At 31.0% G+C, this 18,551-nt stretch overlaps 1 protein-coding gene across 2 annotated transcripts in view; it reads left to right on the top strand.

Annotated features, from left to right (window-relative positions):
• Nucleotides 1–17,777, top strand: part of Nup58 (nuclear pore complex protein Nup58) — a 74,980-nt gene extending 57,203 nt beyond the window's left edge. The window contains exons 6-11 of one of the 2 annotated variants that reach the window (XR_012758243.1): nt 862–1,118; nt 7,942–8,140; nt 11,187–11,396; nt 12,073–12,159; nt 17,025–17,231; nt 17,418–17,639. Coding sequence is in view for 1 of the 2 variants with exons in the window: in XM_075378598.1 (XP_075234713.1) it covers nt 862–1,118; nt 7,942–8,140; nt 11,187–11,396; nt 12,073–12,159; nt 17,418–17,566 (902 nt within the window). In the remaining variant the exon portion in view is untranslated. Of the gene's footprint in view, nt 1–861; nt 1,119–7,941; nt 8,141–11,186; nt 11,397–12,072; nt 12,160–17,024; nt 17,232–17,417 lie in introns of both variants that reach the window. The other variant, XM_075378598.1, reaches the window with a different exon arrangement.
• The last annotated feature ends 774 nt before the right edge of the window (nt 17,778–18,551 follow it).

Genomic DNA, 18,551 nt, shown 5'->3' with positions numbered 1-18,551 from the left:
GAAAAATTCCTTTGTTGAAAAAATTAAGAGATACCTTTGAAAAAGTACGTGTTTATAGGATTTTGTGGTGTGCGACATTATTTTACTGAATTATGAATCATTTAACTGCATTCTAAGTTGTTTGACTACAACTGTAAATAATATCAGTATAACATTTTTGAGTTAGATTGTTTTGTATGTTATGTCAGTGCCAAACTTTGTGATATTTCTCATTGCTACCATTAAAGTGCATTGAACTTAAGATATTTAAAAAAAACAATATCTTATAATACCTGTTATGGAGAACAAAATGCTTGCTGTTGAGTTTTGATTTCAAAAATTCTCCATCCTTGTAATGATTCATTAACACAGCTGCAATGTTATATTAATCACTTTTATTTCCTTTACACAATTTAATAATTTTTGAATCTTTGTAGCAATACCATGAAAAAAAGGTGTCAAGCATGATTTACTTGTGATTTTGTTCTTTTTAATGTGACTTCAACCAATATAATTTATTATTCTCATTTTATAAAATACTATTTAATAAGATGTTGCAGAAATGTTTAAGGTCTTCTACATAATCCTTTTAAATTCTTGCTTTTTTAAAATTTAAATGTTTACTTGGAAAAAATAATTATATGAAATTATAATTTTTTTGGATTAACTATTAAGATCTACGTAATTATGAGCAATTCCATTCTCTTAAAATATATTTATAAAAAATATAACATTTAACTATACTCATCAGTTTATTTATTTTGTTTTTGTTTTCTTTTAGAAAGTAGTAACACAAAACTTAAGATCAGTTTACTTCTATTAAAAATGATGATGCTGTAGTAGCTAAAATGTTTGTCTTTTCTTTTTAAACTTTTTTTTTAGGTTATGGAGGTAGATCAGAAAGTAAAACTGCTAAAGAAAATCAAGTTCCAAATGATATAATTCAGTGTATAGAAAATTTTAAAACTTTTGTTAAAAATCAAAAAAATTTAAGTTGTGAAGTGGCTAGAGCATCTGTAAAACCTATGGCTAAAGTTACTGAAGATACTCAAGCATTGCAACAGCTGCTTTCATCGCTTGCCTCAAATGTACAAAAAAATAATTTTCTAGCCGAAAGATTAAAAGCAGAAACTTCTAAGGTATGTATATATATATAAAACTTTTAATTGTATGCTTTTTAATTAAACCGTTATAAGAACTAAAATGTGTGATTAGATTTACAATTTTTTTTAAAAGTATTATAAAAATATATAAATTTATAATTTTTTGATGTTAAGAAATTTATTGAGATCTTTTTTACCGGTATTTTTCTCATTGCTCCTGTATTGTGTTTCCTTACATAACACAACTTAAATGAGGGGTCAAGTGGTTCAGTTTTCAAAATCGTCCCCTGTTGGGGAGGGGATGATTTTGGTGGAGGTTCCCCATGGTCTTAAATGCCATTTTACCAAATTGTAGCTCTTTTTCCTGCCATGGCTGATTTTTTGTGGCCCTTGAAAAAAAAAAATACTTATAGTTTGTGGAGACATGTAAAAATTGCTATCTTTGACTAACAATTTTGATGGCAATAACAAAGATAACAGATTCAAATTTTGTACTGTTGGTTAACTTTTTATGCTATATCCAAATATGTTAGTCACAAGTTTCTTTTGGAACCTGGTTTTGAGATATAGCAGCTGAAATTCAGCAAACATTTGTCGCAAAATTTTGGAAGTCAAAGTTTGAGCATATATGTTTCCTTATCTCATTCTTTAATCAGAATGAGACTTAGCAATTTGAAAAAGTGAATAATTACGTGTAGAATCCTGCAGTTTCAAAGCAATTGGAAACTTATGTAAGGAGAAATCCATCACCAAATTTGGCCCAAAACTTCTTATTTTGATTTCTGGTCCATCTTCAAAGGCTTGTATCTCAGTTACACCTTCTCAGATTTTGTTAGTTTTGAAATAGGTGGAGAGAGCAGCATTAAATAACTTAATCCATATATTTTGTATTTTGACCCGTATATTATAATAGGTAAGAAAGCTTTTCAAATATAATTAATCTTTTGCGAGTGACAGATTTTTAATCTGTGAACATTTTTAGTTAATTTAATCAGCTGAAGGTGGATAAACATTCATTGCTTCAGAATATTATTAGATTTTTTTTTAAAGAATGCTATAAAATTTACAATATTTTGAAAAAAATTTGCAGTGATCCAGAAAATTTGGACTATTGTAGAACTTTCTAGGCTGATTTGAAAAAATCCATTTTTAAAATGTTGTAGAATCTTATGGAAAATTCCATTTCTTTTAGAACATTCTAGAATGTTCTTTATTTTGAAGGAAGTGCATACAAGCATCAATGTTTTGTGAATTAGCATAGTTGTTAGTGAGTAGCTTCTATATTCAGGTGTGATATTTATTGTTATCTGTAACTGTGTTTTGAATTGTTTTAAAATGAATGAAGTTCTTGGCCCCTGCTATTTTGGCAAGTCTGATGGCTCTGAATGCCCCAAGTCTTTAACGTTTAATTATGGAAAAGCTTTTTTGTTGCCTGTGGAAGAACTATCAGCAATCGACAAAGAACTTTTACAGCATCAATTTGAAATTAGCTTTCATGAAAATTCTGACATGCTCGTATCATAAAGCTGTTTTGCTGACAAAGTTTGAATTCCTACAGAAGGACTGCTGTAATCCATTTGGAAAAGAGTTGCACAAAGCCAGTAAAGGATTGTGGTCCATTGATGTTGATTCTACTGACCGATTAAAAGCTTTAACAAATTATGACTTGAAGCCAGGTCAAAAGTTATGCCCACGATGTAGGCAAGAATTGGCTCAAAGAGAGATTCAGCCAAAGGATGATCAACCAGAATCAGAATTTAGTGATGTGGAAAAGGTAGAGGCTTCTGGAAAATTGGATGCCTCATTGTCACCGCTTGGAATCAATCCTTTGAAACTTAAATATGTCAGCAAATGGGATTCAAAAGGCTACCTGAAGCAGAGGGTAAAAAGAGCACAAGACACTACTGCTACTACTACAGCAGCAGCAGCTGCTGGTTTGAGTTTTACTGATATAATGCAAATATTAAAGAGTAAGCACTGTCAAGGATGTAAAGATATGAATATTCTGATTGAAGAACTCAAAGCCAAACTTTTGATCTCCGCTTGCCCACAAGTACAGATTTTGACATTGGCACCCAGCAGCTGGAGTATTGAGAAAACAGCTGTTGAATTCTAGGTTTCAATGCGAATGGTGAGGTAGACCAGGAATCTCAAATCTGAAGTTGTATTTTGACGACACCAGAAAAAAAGGAGGAAAAGAATTGAAGGATGATATTGGACAACGGGTCCTCAAATTTTTTGAAGATGAATTTTCCCAAATCTGCCCTGGAAAGAAAGATTTTGTTTCAGTTAGGATCAATAGTGAAAACATTCACATGCTTACTGCACACATTATGGCCATGAAATTAGCTTCTCAAAATTTTGTGAACTTAGGCCAAAGTGGTGCATTACAGTTTGTGCTGCTGGCACACATGCAGTTTGTGTTTGTACCATTCATCAAAATCTTAAGCTCATGCTAGCTGCAATAACCATTTAGATGACTACAAGGTATTAATTGAGAAAACTGTCTGCAGCTTAGAATCTAAGGATTGCAGGCTACAACAGTGTCCTGGAAAAACTGGATTGGAGTCCTATTTATTAGATGAGCTTAAAGATTGTGACCTGGAGGAACTAATAGAATATAAGCAGTGGATTTATACAGACAGACACATTGGAGATGCAACAGGTGACTATTGAAAATTTTATTGAAGAACTCTCTTTAAAGGTTTTTGCCTGACTAGCCACTGTTTTGTTTTAAAACATCAAAGTTCATATTTAAAACAGCTGAAGGAAAAATTAAATGATAATCATACCATTATCCTGATAAATTTTGCTGAGAACTGTTCGTTTGTTGTGCAAGTTGCTGTACAGGGATTCCATTGGGAAAACAGCTAAGCTACACTGCAACCATTCATGGTTTATTACAATAAAAAAGTTTCAGAATCTTAGCATTTGCATGGTCAATGATTGCTGTGTCATGATATTATTGCTGTTCATATATTTTTGACTGAACTCATTAAATACTTAAAGACAGTGGCTGAAATAAAGCACATGCACTACTTCAGTGATGGTTTAGCTGCTCAATACAAGAATTTTATTAATTTATGCCACCATAAAGAAGACTTTGGGATAACAGTTGAATGGAATTTCTTTGTTACTAGCCACAGAAAATCACCTTATGATGGAATTGGAGGTATTACAAAACGATTAGTAGCACGTGCCAGTCTTATAGCGACCTATAGAAAACCAGATATTTACACCAAGGACTTATTTGAATTTTATAAAGAAAATATACCAGGAATCAGGTTCTTTTTTATTCCAAGAGAAGTTGAGAGAATCCGACCTGAACAGGAAAGCTGGTTTAGTAGTGGTCACACAACTGCTGGAACAAGAGAGAACCACCAGTTTAAGCCAGTTAACAAAGCTAAATCCAACATAGCCGAGTCTCTTAAATGATACTTCAGTATTTGAAGCTGATGTTTATGAAACTGGTAAACCTATTCAAGGTATATCATTTACCAGCTTGCAACCAGGCCAGTATGTGGCTTGCATTTATGACAATACTTGGTGGATTGGAAATATATGTGATATATCTTTTGAAGAACATGATGCCCTTTTTAGTTTTATGCATTGTCAGCTTCTTATCATTGCCCCCTAGAAAGGACACTTGCTGGTTTCTAGAACAACATATTTTTGCTATTCTTGAAGCACCATCAATTACATCATCAGAACGACAATATGTATATCCAGAATACGTCCAGTCTATGATTGATTTTAGTATTTTTGTGCATGTGTAATATAAATATTTTAAATATTATTTGTGCTTGCTGTAACAGATATAATTAGTTAAAAATATCTCCTCTGAATTAAGTAGGAGGCAAGGTACAGCTAATATAGTTAACAAATTTGTATTAACAGGCAGCAAAACGAATATTACCTAATAAAAAATTACTTTATACTAGAAAGTATTCATTTAATCGATAAACATTATGGAAAACTTGCTCCCTGTGTGAAAGATGAATTATCTTTCAACTGTTTTTTCTGTCACTTATAAACTACAGGTCAAAAAACAAACTGCATGAATTTTGTAATTTAAAAGTTGCTCTTTCCAACTATTACAAAACTAACAAAATCTAAGAAGGTATACATGAGATATAAGCTTTCAAAGGTAGGTCAAAAATCAAGTTAAAACATTTTTGACCGCATTTGTGATTAATATGTCCTGACATGAATCTCCAGTTGCTTTGAAAATTTTATTTTTTTTTACATACAATTATGCCTTTTTTTCAGGTTACAAAGTCTTGTTCTGATTAAAGTACTATATAAGCAATTTTATTATCTCAAACTTTGACTTACAAAATGTTGCAACAACTTTTTAGCTGAGTTTTAGCTCTTGTATGTAACTCAAGTTTCACAAGAAACTTGTGAATTCAGCATATTTGAATTCAGCATAAAATGTTCCGAAAGTATTAAAACTCAAACCTATAGTTTTATTGTTGCCTTCAAAATTATAAGTCATTAGAATTTTATGCATGTACGCGTGAACTACCAATAAGTACCCTTTTTTCATGAGATCAAAGAAAATCAGCAGTGCAGATTAGAGCTACAATTTGGTAAAATGGCATTTAAGATCACAGCGAATGTTGACGCAAAACTTTATGGAAATTTGGAGATTGTCGACTGGGGATTCCTGGTCCATTTGACTTGGAGTGATCCATGACTAACATCTTATATTGCAATACAAATTTTTGCCACGGTCAATGTATATCCTAACAAAATAAAAAACTCTAAATAAATTGTGATGTATTGAATCGCTGATGGTAATCCTAGGAACGTGTTAAATGTAAGTGGTATTCTGTGATCAAATAAGTTGGTCGCATTAAGTGTTTTAATATACATATTTAAAAATAAAAGTTTTTTAATAAGCATAACAAAAGGCTTATTATTAAAAAACTATAATTCATGCTAAAAATAAATAAATATTGATCTGTTCAGTGCATAATAAGGCATTAATGTAGATCATAGGAATGAGTGCTACTCTATGGATCAAGGGAAACCGTGATAAAACCTTGATTATCAAGTGGCATCACAAAATACAGATTTAATTATTAAATAAATACGATTAAAGTCTGTATTAATTATTTAAAATATAAGTATATGAAATAACGTTAAGGTAAATAAGAAGATAAGAAGATACAGAGTGGCATGAAGATAAATACAGGCGGTACAGGGAAATGGGAAATTTTGAAAGTAGTAGTGGCAAACTGAGGAGCTGTTAGAAACGTGGGAGTTGCATTCTTCTGTGCACAACTACCTGCCATTTAGTAATTATGGCCCAGTGGCTCGGTACACAACATACATTTGCCGTGAAGGTATTTTACAAGAATGGTGACAGTGTGACTGCTGCGTCCTTATAATTTAGGACGTCACGGTTATGTTCCATCTTGCCACGCCATCAAGACATGGTTTGAGAATTTTGAGGAAACGAGTTTAGCTCAAAAAAAAAAACCACCAGGAGGACATTGATTTCAACAAATTCCAACAAAAAAACATTAAGTAGTTCTGGCTTCAATCGGAAGGAGCCCATGATGATTGGCAAGGAAACATGCAGCAGCATTGAACCTAAACCAAACAGCCGTCCAACGAATACCCCATAGTGATTTGAAGTTTTACCCTTACGAAATTCAAGTTGTACAAGAACTGAAACCAGTAGACTACGTGGTCCCATGAATTCCCGTGGAAGAGTTTCAAAGTATCAAGAAAAATCTCAGCATTCGCTTCCAGGAATGGATACATTCAATTGGCCATCATCTTGTGAATATTGCTTTTAGAAATTGAAATTTTTTGTGTTGGGACACTTAATGGGATGTAATTTACTTTTTATTTTCAGTAATAAAACTTGTAAATTAATTTTTTTTTTACTTCTTTGACAGTTGCTTCAAAATTTCTCGTTTCCTTGTGCCACTGTATAAAAAGTAATTCACAGTTCATTAGGCGTTTACGACATTTGAGAACATGATTATGTACATATTGAACTGGTTTTTTAAGTATTATCTAGAAATTCATTAATAGATGATGTACGAAAGAAAATTTTTTAATTGTACGTGAAATAAATAGGTGAGAAGACTTTTCAAAAATTTATTAAAAATTGCAATGAAAGCATAATGACATCCTTTTTAAAAAGCGGAAGTATTGTGAAGTATTATATGAAAATATTTCTGTCTGTAATATACAAAAATTTACAAAACAACATTCTGTTCTTCTCACTGGTAGTTACTTTGATAAATTGATTATATCTTTATTAGCGGGAATGGTGGGTATGGCCTAACAAGTTCAAATAATGTGGATGTTGGTGACTAGTTAGGTGATCAATTTGTAAAAAAAATGAAAATTTTTTTAATAAAAAAAACATGTTTTGTGGTATTTGATTAAAAAACATTATAACAGCGAAGAATTAAATATTATTGAAATACAATATTTATGCTGTTAAAAAAAAATTGGTCTGAAATATTTATTTTTTTTATGTTAAGTTTTCATCTAATTTCGTTTGTTGGGTTACAAATATAAAATTACATTTTATATTTAAAATCACTGAATTATGCATGTTATAAATATGTGTTGATAGTGGCAATATACAAGTCATATTTATTAAAACTTTGATTATTTATATGTACGAGTATGCATGCAGATACCAATATAATGATAATTTAAACGTATGCATTATTATTATTATTTAAACGTAAACAAAAGAATAAGTATAAATAAAAAAATGTATTGCTGCTGTATAATTTAAGTATTACTTTACATTTTTTATTTAAGTATAAGCTTTTTAATATTTTTTTTACTAACGTTTTTGTATTAATTTTTAATATTTATTTAGAGTTTTGCGCAATGTGAAATGTCACAAAGGACTCACGATACACCAGCTGGATTACAAAACGATAATACAGCACCATTAGAATTTTTTATGAATCTTGTTGCTAAATTTGAACATAATGTACAAGTTTTAAGACAAGAAATTGATAATACAGAAAAACATGTTAATACATTATCACAACCTTCAACACTAGCTCCTCAGGGTAAGGAAAAATGTATTAATTTTTTTTCTTTTTTCTATTTACCCGGATTTTTCATAAAATCTCCATTTTCTTATTTTTGCCGGGTTTCATAAATTTTTATTATGCATTTCTTTATTTTAATATTTTTGGCAAAAATTAAATTTATTAAATATTTGATGGATGTGTTAACTAGGAGAAAATGCTTTGGTAACCCAACTGTAAACAACAATTTGATTCCTCGTTTGAGTGGATTTTTCTTATGAGGTGATTGTACTTCCATTTAAGGATTTTACAATGATTAAAAACACAATATAATTAAAGTATAACAAGAGGTCAGTTACGTTACATAACAAAGTGGTACACATATAGAAGCACTGTACATATTGTCTCCGAATGGCTTCGACGGCACATGGCATTTACTAACCTTATGGTAGCCCTGAAAAGGGCTGTTGTCGTAGAATGGCTTCTATGGCTCATAATTCATAACCTTGTGGTGGCCCTGAAAACGGCTGAAACTGCTAAAACGACCTGGTGGCCGATTTTTTGTGTTAGCTCTGAGAAGAGCTGTTGGGTTCGGAAGCTGGACTTTGGTGAAGTCGGGGAGTTGCGGCTTGTCCATTGAATTCAGACCGGGCTTTCCCTCAGCAGCTGTTGGGTCCCCCCCTACAGTGTGGCAGTGGTGGTTCCCAGAGCCCTGCAGTGTATCAGGTCGTCATCCTTCGCTGGCGTGGCCGATATGGTTCTCCCTGAGTGATCTCACACTGGGCAGGCTACTGCTGCTGAGTCTGCTGGCCAGGGCGATTGAAGCCTGGTGAGCTGGAGGAGGAAGATAGCGTCTGTGTCCAGCGGCTTTCTCGGTGGGCCAGCCAGGCCTGCTGCTCCGGCAGGAATGTTGGCATCTGCCAGGAGGTGCCACGTTGAGCTGGCCAGGGAACTTCTAATGTTTTCTTCCATTTTCTTCTTCAGGGCCGCAGCACTGCTATGGTGGGAGAACTGCGTGGCAGTACTGATGATTGTATCAGCGTGTTCGTATACTGTGTGCCAGCTCACATCAGAGATGCTGTACTGTGTTCGTCCGCCGACATTAAATTAGGCATATATGTGGTGGCAATGTATAGGATAGCACATATATGATAGCAGTACTGAAGGAGTTAATGTGATTTATCTTTCGGTGCTGCTGGCTACTGTTTGGTGTATACACTACATATAACTTGTGTAATCTTCTCTGTGCTTTAGACCAGTCATTTCTGTCATTTGGTAACTAGTTTGGTGATCAGTTTGTAATAAAAATGGAAATTTTTTAAATAAAAAACATGCTCTGTGGTATTTGATAAAAAAAATCATAACCGCGAAGAATTAAATATTATTGAAATATAAACCAATTTGCTGTTAGTGAATTAAGAAAATAAAAAATTGGTCTGAATATGTTTGTTAATACATAAGACAAAAAAAAACTTGTTTGCTTTCTATAATTTCTTGTAGACTCAAACTTGCTGAGCAATAAATCATTAACATTTTCATCATGTTTTCTTATGAGAATGCTAGCCAACCCTTTTTTTTTGCTAGTTTGTAACACTTTTGTTATCTTCTCTGTAGTGTAGACCAGTCATTTCTGCCACACAGAAACTTTAGTTACTGTTCCACAGTCACTCGTTTTTATTCACATTTTCTTGCTTACATTTAATTTAAAAATAATATATTGAATTTTACTTCAATTTTTTTTCTTTTTTCCATCTTCATTTAGGAAGGGTTTTCATTACGTGGATAATAGATTAAACATGGCTGTTTGTTATAGGCCAAGGTCCAAGTGTCATGGGACTTTCTGAGGAATTAGAAAAAAACAATTTTTAATTTTTATATTATTTGTAGGTGGATTACCGTTATTTTAATATGTTATATGATGTAGATAGTTTACTTTCAAAAGTAAATTACATATTATGTTAAGTAAAGTTTTAAATTGAAATAGAAAATTATGAAGTCTTGAAAATGAAGTAAAAATAAAAAATGATGACACTATTACGGACTTGTTTTGTGTTATTGTCTATCAGTTCTTCACCTTTTATTATTACTTTTGCTATTAATAGCTGACAGCCTAGAGTTATTTATGTTTATAATATCATTGTTGGATTGCTAATCTGAACCTAAAATACTCTTAATGTCAGGTTCATCATTCTCATCATTCATTATTTTACCCATCGAGCTAGAATTAAAAATTATTTAATTGTTCATATTTTCAGACAGATTTTTACATTTGAATATATGTTGGTTCTTGAAAAAAAAAAAACAGACAACTTTTTTCATTATTTACTATTGATATAATAATAAAATACACTAATAAATATTACATTTACTGAAATAAAAAAAAGAATGTACACAATATTAGTCTCATAATCACTGGCAATAACTCTATGCACAATCTAAATTGGCAACAAAGTTGAACCTGAATTTAGATATGAGTTTCTTTTTTGATCAGTATTTAAAAAAAATATCCAGTAGAATTCAGCATAAATAAAAAATTGAGACTCATTTCTAGTGAATTAAAGATCAGTCCTGAACACAAGAATGATATGTGTTGAAATTTATACGCATGTATAATTATTGATGGGTGTATCACGGGTGGTAGTGTCTAGGTCCTTTATCCCATGTTTGCAGAAAAAAAATGGCCTGTGAGATATATAATAAATTTATAATTAAGCGTTATAGCAGAATGTAATAATATCAATAACAATGAAATAAAAATACTCACTTACTGATTGTTTTTATAATATTTAACATTAGTGATTTTGCGGTGCACACCGCACAGTAAATTAATATTTTCATTTTATTTTTATTATTATTGATAATAATATATGTGTAAGCTGCAGTTATTGCTATAAAAACCTATACTTGTTGAATGCATAAGGCTTAGGTGCTTCGAAGTATATTAATTTATTATAGAGTGGCATTGAATTAATTACTGTTTGTTTTTCTGTACTTCATTATTTCCTCTTTATGTGGAATGAAATCCGCCTTGTTTGGGCCAACAAATAATTTTAACTGAAAAATTAATTTATTATTTTTTTTACAGAATTATCATTAGCTTTGAAAAGACTTCATGAAAGTTTTGTTGCGCTTGCTGGAAGACTTCAAGTAGTTCATCAGACTGTTGTCTCGCAAAAAGAAAGACATTTAAGTTTACGAAGACATTTTCTTAAAGATGCTACTGACATTTTTTCAAAACCATCTGGTGATAATAATAGAAAATACGGTATTGCTGCTGGACCTACTCCATTTTCAGGTGATTTATTTTGTTAAATTCAAGTAAAAATTAAAGCTTCCTTTTGTAGTGCGTTTGTGTCAGATACTTTACAATTCCTTAATAACACCTCTGTCACAGTCTTGTAGACTTAATGCTTTTTACAAGTTCTTCTAGACTCATACTTACTCAGCAATAAATCTTTATCGCTTTCATCATGTTTTCTTATGAGAATGATAGCCGACTACTCTACAATAGTAGCTATGTTTGATTTTCTAGTTTTCATTTTCCTGTACTGGACCGAAAATTAAAGTGAATTTATTTTAATTATTTTTAATAATAAGTGAAAAAACTTATTTAATGTATTTAGGATTAAGTCTAATAAAAATCCAATTTGAAGTTATTTTAAAAGAAGCTTTGAAGTGTTTTACATGGTTTGTTGGTAGATGGTGCAGCAGTATGACTAAAGTATTTTGAAACTTGTGAACCACTATTATGAATCTCTTGTAGGCGCAGTGATTAAGTAAAATATGCTAAAGGGAATGCAGTTAAAAAAAAAAAGGAAAATAAAAGCTTAAATGTGTATAATGTTTTCTTGTTAAAAATGCTCAATCAAGTGTCATCTTCAAAACTTTCTACATTTAAAAATTTATGTTATTTATTACTTTTTTATCTGTGTCAAATTAGATGTAATTTATTAATTTTTTATTTTTAATAGCGATGGGAAGAATGCAAACATTGGGCATTATGGCTACTCAAGATAAAACTATTTCATCATTTCCAGGCGGTGGAGGTACAATGACAGGTAATATGATTTGTTATTTTTAAATTAATTATTAAATAAGATGTTAATTATTATAAAATTTTTTTAAATATACAGGCACAAATGGCATTAAACATTTATTTTTTAAAAAGACTATGTATGTATGTTTTTAAATTCTTATAATTCATTTCAACCAATCCTAAAATAAAAAATAATTGTGCATGTGACATAGATATCACACCCACAATTTAAAAAAAAAAGTAGAATTCATTGATTGTATGGAGTCTATTAAAAGTTTTTTCACATTTTAAATCCATCAGTGGAATGAAACTGTTATAAATACTAAGTATGTTTATGATGCAAAATAATCTGTTGTAGATGTATGAAAAATGCTTTTTGAAGGAGAGCAAGAGAGTATTTAACATACTTGTTGACTAATGTATTCCCACCTTATCTATCATTGGCCATTATTCAAGATTGCAGAAATGATCAAAGTAGATATAATGCATCATGATCTAATGAGGTTGCCATTATATTTGAAAACTTAGATAGTGTACCACGTCTCCACCATGACGTGCTGATTCATTACTGCACAGTTGCAAGCACCAAAACCAGAAAAACAAAGAATCAGCATTCTTGACTCAAATCTAGTCCAGAAAAAGCCTTTGGTGTATCTTTTGTTATTCCCATATGGGGATCAGAGCTGGGGAATTACTATCCCACTGCAACACGGACTAAGAACTATTTTAAATTTACTGAAACAGACTGAAATCGAAGGTTAAGAGTCACCCAGATATAGTACTCTCAGTATCGTCTTTCAGTTTGCGATGAATTCTATCGGTTTTTGGGTGCAGGAAAACTTATGAAGCAGTACATTGTTGATGGTTGTGTAAAAACTAAAGCTAACAGATAGGGTTATATAAGACAATCAGTCTCACCTTAGGGTTGAAAAGTAGAAGGATCTCGTGGATGAAATCCAGAATTCTGAGAATAATGAAGTTTTACATCCTGGAAAAGCTTTCATTTTGCCATCATCATTTCAAGGTAGCTCATGACATATGATTCAGCACTATCAAGACGTAATGGCAATAGATAGAAATTACGGTTAACCTGATCTATTTGTTACCATGATGTGTAATCCACAATGTGAAGAAATTTCAGAAAATCTAATGGCCATTCAGTAGAGCATAGTTCTGATTTAGTAGCAAGAGTCTCCTGTAAAGATGTACAATCCATTTCATGTAAAACACCAAAGCATTTTGTATTTGATGAGAAAAAAGGGAATGGCATCCACAAAAACTTTGTGGGTATAATGTAATTGGAAGAATGTGTTCAGTTAACTTTGGCTCTGATCTTGAAAGGTATTGTTTAAGGTTGCTGCTGCTCCATATACCTGGAGCTACAGGTTTTGAAGACCTAAGAAGGTCATTCCAGACGATAGTTTACAAGAATCTGCAATGCAAAGGGGTTTATTAAAAAATTGTTAAAACTGGGCAAAGATCTTAGATAGGCAATAGTTTGTAGCAGCAAACCATGACAAGTAAGAGATTTATTTCCATACGTTCGTATTTTTGAATTGCCACCTAATGCAAAACAACTGTTTGAAAAAAATAAACACCATTTTTCAGAATATTTTGCAAATAGACATAAAATTAGCTGTACACTAAATTGTAAACAATGCCAGGACTTAATACTACAGAAGCTAATAACAGTCTAAAAATGAATAATAATAATTCATGCGATAAATACAACTTTCAATGTTGTCGTATAACATTTCACAAACTCTAAATAATTTGATACTGCTTTAGAAAAATGAAAAGCTTCTGAAATGGCAAGTAAACTAAATCCAGAACAAAAAATTAGCGTTTGAAACTATTATGTTGGTAACTACCAATCAAGAACTTCCTCCACAGAAATGATTTTTCCTTGACGGAGGCAATGGAAAAACTTACAAATCTTTTTAGAACTATTCATGAAGAACAAACTATTGCTTTCTTTTGCATCAGTAGGAATTGCTGCTAATCTGCTTGAAGTAAAGCCATAATTTTGGCTATAATGGCTCTCAGTTTTGCTTTAACTGTAGTTGATTGACTACTGAAAGAAATTACGACAAATCAGAAACCTTTTAGGAATAAGGATATTTTATTTGCAGGGGATTTAGGGAAACTCTTCCTGCTGTCAAACATGGTGACAGAACAAAAACCGTCAAAGTGAACATTAAATTCTGTCAACTGTGGGGAAAATTTTAAATCTTAGGACTTAAAAAATGTTTGCTCAGTTGATCCCGCTTTAAGCAAGTGGCTGTTACGCTTGACAATTGTGATCTTGAATCAACTGATTATTTACCAGAGGAAATGGTAGAAATACCTTCTTGTATTCTGTTTGACAGAGATATAGCCAAAGAAATATTTGATGACAACTTAAGTTTCAGATTGTTATGTAATTGCTAAAAAAGGCATTCTTTGTTCCAAAAATTCAGATGTTAATGACTTATATAAGAATGTTCTAGATGTGTTAGAAGAAACAGCAAGCACATACTTAAGTTCCATTGATTTTGATAGTGGAGAAAATAACTGAAGAGTATTGTCCAGTAGAAATTCCTGTTCATGAACTGAAATTAAAGTAGGAGCTGTCGTGCTTTTGAGAAATCTTAATGTAGAATGATGAATTTTGCGTCATGGAAGAAGGTTAATAGTCAAAGAACTAAAACCAAATTTGATTATTGCAGAAGTAATAACCGGTTCATTGTCAGTGAAATGGTTTTCATTCTCTGAATTGGTCTTGCACCTAACCTACTGATACTGACCTTCCATTTATACTAAAAAGATTACAGTTTCTGTAAAATTTGAATTTACAATGATGATCAATAAATCGCAAGATCAGACAATGGAAAAAGTAAGTATTTACCTTCCTAAAAGTAAATACCTACCAAAACCGGTGTTTGGGCATGGACAACAATATATTGCATTGTCAAGGTTGTGAAATTAGATGGTGTAAAAGTTCAAATCATCTACGGGCTGGAGGAAGCAAGATATTTCCAGATCCAGAAAAAGTATTTACAAAAAGTATTGTTTATAAAGAAATTTTCTAGTGTAACTAAATTACAACATATTAAAGTGCAGATACAAATTAAAATTGTAAGTTAATGAATATTAAGAAATAACAGGATGCCAAACATTTTCAGAGACGGGAAGGACCATTTTATAATTGAAACTAAAGAATAGAATCTTTAGGAAAACCTATAGCCACTTGAAAGTTATGCATTTCATATATATATATATATATATATATATATATATATAAAAGCATATATTGTATTGGATATGGGTGAAATATAATATATTACTTATTCTAGAGCCTGTTTTTTTTTTTTGCAACAGGCTTTATTACTAGTATTATGATAATATGGAATAATAATATATTAAATAAATTTTTATTCCATAAAATCTACTTATCTGAATTTTTTATTATATTGCTGGTGTACTTTTAACCTACCAATTCTATGTTATGTAAATAAATTTTATTTTATCTTCTAGTTGCACTTAACATGTGTTAACATTCTGAGTGGCATAATGCAGTATCAGTATGTCATTGTATGTATATATATTTCTTATTACAACTGTACTTACCCATATTACATATGTTGTAACTCTATCTAATGACAGCAAGGGGCATCAAAATCATTCTGGTATATCTCATGTAAGCAATACTGAACAAGTTAAATTGAATACTATGTATTGTGAAGATATGTTCCACTGCTGATATAGCATTAGTTTTGTTTTTACAAGAGGTTATTTCTAAAGTAAAGACCGTTTCATTGTAAAAAAAAATTATTCTGAAAACTTCATAAATATTTTTTATTTTTCTTCAACTACATATCTTATACTACTTCTCTATATAATCGCCAAATGAATTAAGACATTTATCATAGCGATACACCAGCTTCAATATACCCTCATCGTATTCTTCTGCCGCTAGTCCATTTAGCCGCTGATAAAGAGCATTTTTAAGTTAATTGTCACCCGTGAATTGCTTACCGCTCAAAAATTCTTTCAATTTCCCAAACAAATGGTAATCAGAAGGATCTAAGTTCGGACTATATGGTGGGTGGTCGGTGAGGTGGAAGAAGGGACAGGTCGGAAATTGTTCAACAATGATCTTTTCTGATTCCATCATCCACGCATTTCAACAAGTATTTGGTGATTATTGAGGGCCTCCCCAAACGTTCTTCATGCACATTAATTCTGTTATTTCTAAACCTTTGACACCATTTTCAGACATTTCTTTCATTCATTACATTATCACTGTACACAGCAACCAACTGCCTATGAATTTCAGTCGGCTTAACCTGTTTCACGGTTTAAAAAAATGTATGACTCGATCATGTATTTCACTGTCGGTGGCAGCATCGATTTTCCTATTCATTTTATAACATAATAACTTACATGTAATCAAAGATACTACAATGCAACAACTTACAGAAAACAATGCAGTTTGTACATTACTAGTGCGGCCAGAATGACACAGGTTTGCCAACCTTAAGGAGAGAAATTTCCCAGCGGTCTTTACTTTAGAGATGTCCATTGTAAATCTCAAAATTTTTAAATTACATCTCATTGACATTGAAATATATAAACTGTTGTCACTTTTGTTTGTCCTGAGGTGATTTTTTTGTTTTGTATTCTTTAAATCATGTTTTTGATTTGTAGTTTAATCAGAATACAAATCAAAAGTTGGTAGTATTAAAATTGAGTAAAAGCTTATTAAAATTTAAATTCATAAAAGAAAAAAGGAAATAACACAGGTTGTTTTAATTTAATACTTGATAATTTTATGGAGAAAACCTTGTACTATACATGAGTCAGTTCTTTCTTTTTGTTTTTTTTTTTTTATTATTATTGATTTAGATCACAGTCTTCATCACTTAATCAGGCGATAGGAGTTCTATGGTACATGATGGCCTACTGATTTGACGGCTACCATAGTGAGTTTCAGTCAACTCGTCCTGGTTCAGTTCCCATCAAGGATCTGGCCTTTTTTCATCATTTCATCATTGTCAAAAAAAGTGACTGTAGTGGGGCATCAGCATGTTGTTAATAGATAAATAAATATTGGTTAGTCAATTTTTACCTCTAACTATAAAATTTTTACTTCATACTTTATTCAGTCGGTACTGTAAAATGGCTAATTAATTAATGTTTTATATATGGTACGGTAATTAAACATTTTATTATTTTTATAATTATTAATAGTGTAGTTTTTCTATCTTTAAAATTTATCTGTTTTTATTATTTTTTTAGGATGGGGTTCAACACAATCAGCCACTCCTGTACCATCAATTGGTGGTGGCAGTAGTCTTTTTAATACCGGTACTTCGTTTTCATCAACAGATAATTCAAATTTTCAACTATTAAAACCTCCACCTGGAAATAAACGCGGGAAACGATAACGAATAATTCTTATACATTTTTATAAATTAAATTTCTTTGATTGTCAATTATTAAACTGTACTATAATTTTAATTTGCTTGTTACATATTTTATTTTATTTAGTTTCCATAATATTCTTCTTTGCTGTTTGATGTAAACATTAAATCTGTTTTTCAATCTATAATATTAATTTTTTTTGTGTAAAAAAAATTAAACAGTTTTTTAAAAGTTTGTTTAAAAATTAATTCCTTGTTTTTCTTTCTTTTTTTAAATAAAAGTGACATCGGTTCATTGACTGCTAGGAATTAGCTGTTTATAATGCCATATCAAAAGACACCTGATATTGTTAAATCACTGATAATCTAAACTAGTAGTTCTAGGGTACTAAGTGCAATTCGCATTCAAATGAATGCTTCAAGGAAAAAAAGGTATTATTTGAATCTTAGATTAGCATTAATTTAAAAAAAATTATTACATTAATAAATTTAAAAAATTGTTGGTTAATGTACTCTAGAATTGAGAACCTTCATTTTTTGTCTAAGATGGTAAGGTTTGGTATCTAAATACAATCTGCTAGAATGTATTTAGGTCGATTGTGTAAATTATTGTATGACCTTTCTCAAATTGTAGTCATTTGTTAAGGACATACTCCTAATTTCTTAAATATCTTACAATTATTTTAGTATTTTTAAGAAACTTAGAATATAAAACAATCGCTTCTACTTTAGTAGAAATTATAGAACAAGACTACATGTAGCCTATAGGCGAATACAGTAGTTTGCATTTGAGTTGATGAAACTATATAACTAAACCTTCATGTGTCTCTATTGCTGAGAATTTCAATTTTTTTGAAGAAAGTCTTCAAATTATAGTAGATAAAGAAAGCATAAAAGTAAGTGCCTGGTTTTTCATATATGTGCAATAATGGAGTTTCTATAACTTTGTATGTTCTATATTTTAAGGAGACTGTATAAAATATTTGTAAGTAATATTTTTAAGAGCAGA

Source organism: Lycorma delicatula, chromosome 11, assembly GCF_047948215.1.
Source record: "Lycorma delicatula isolate Av1 chromosome 11, ASM4794821v1, whole genome shotgun sequence".
NCBI lineage: Eukaryota > Metazoa > Arthropoda > Insecta > Hemiptera > Fulgoridae > Lycorma > Lycorma delicatula.
Note: the sequence above shows the minus strand (reverse complement) of the source record. Positions and strands in the feature narration are given on the sequence as shown.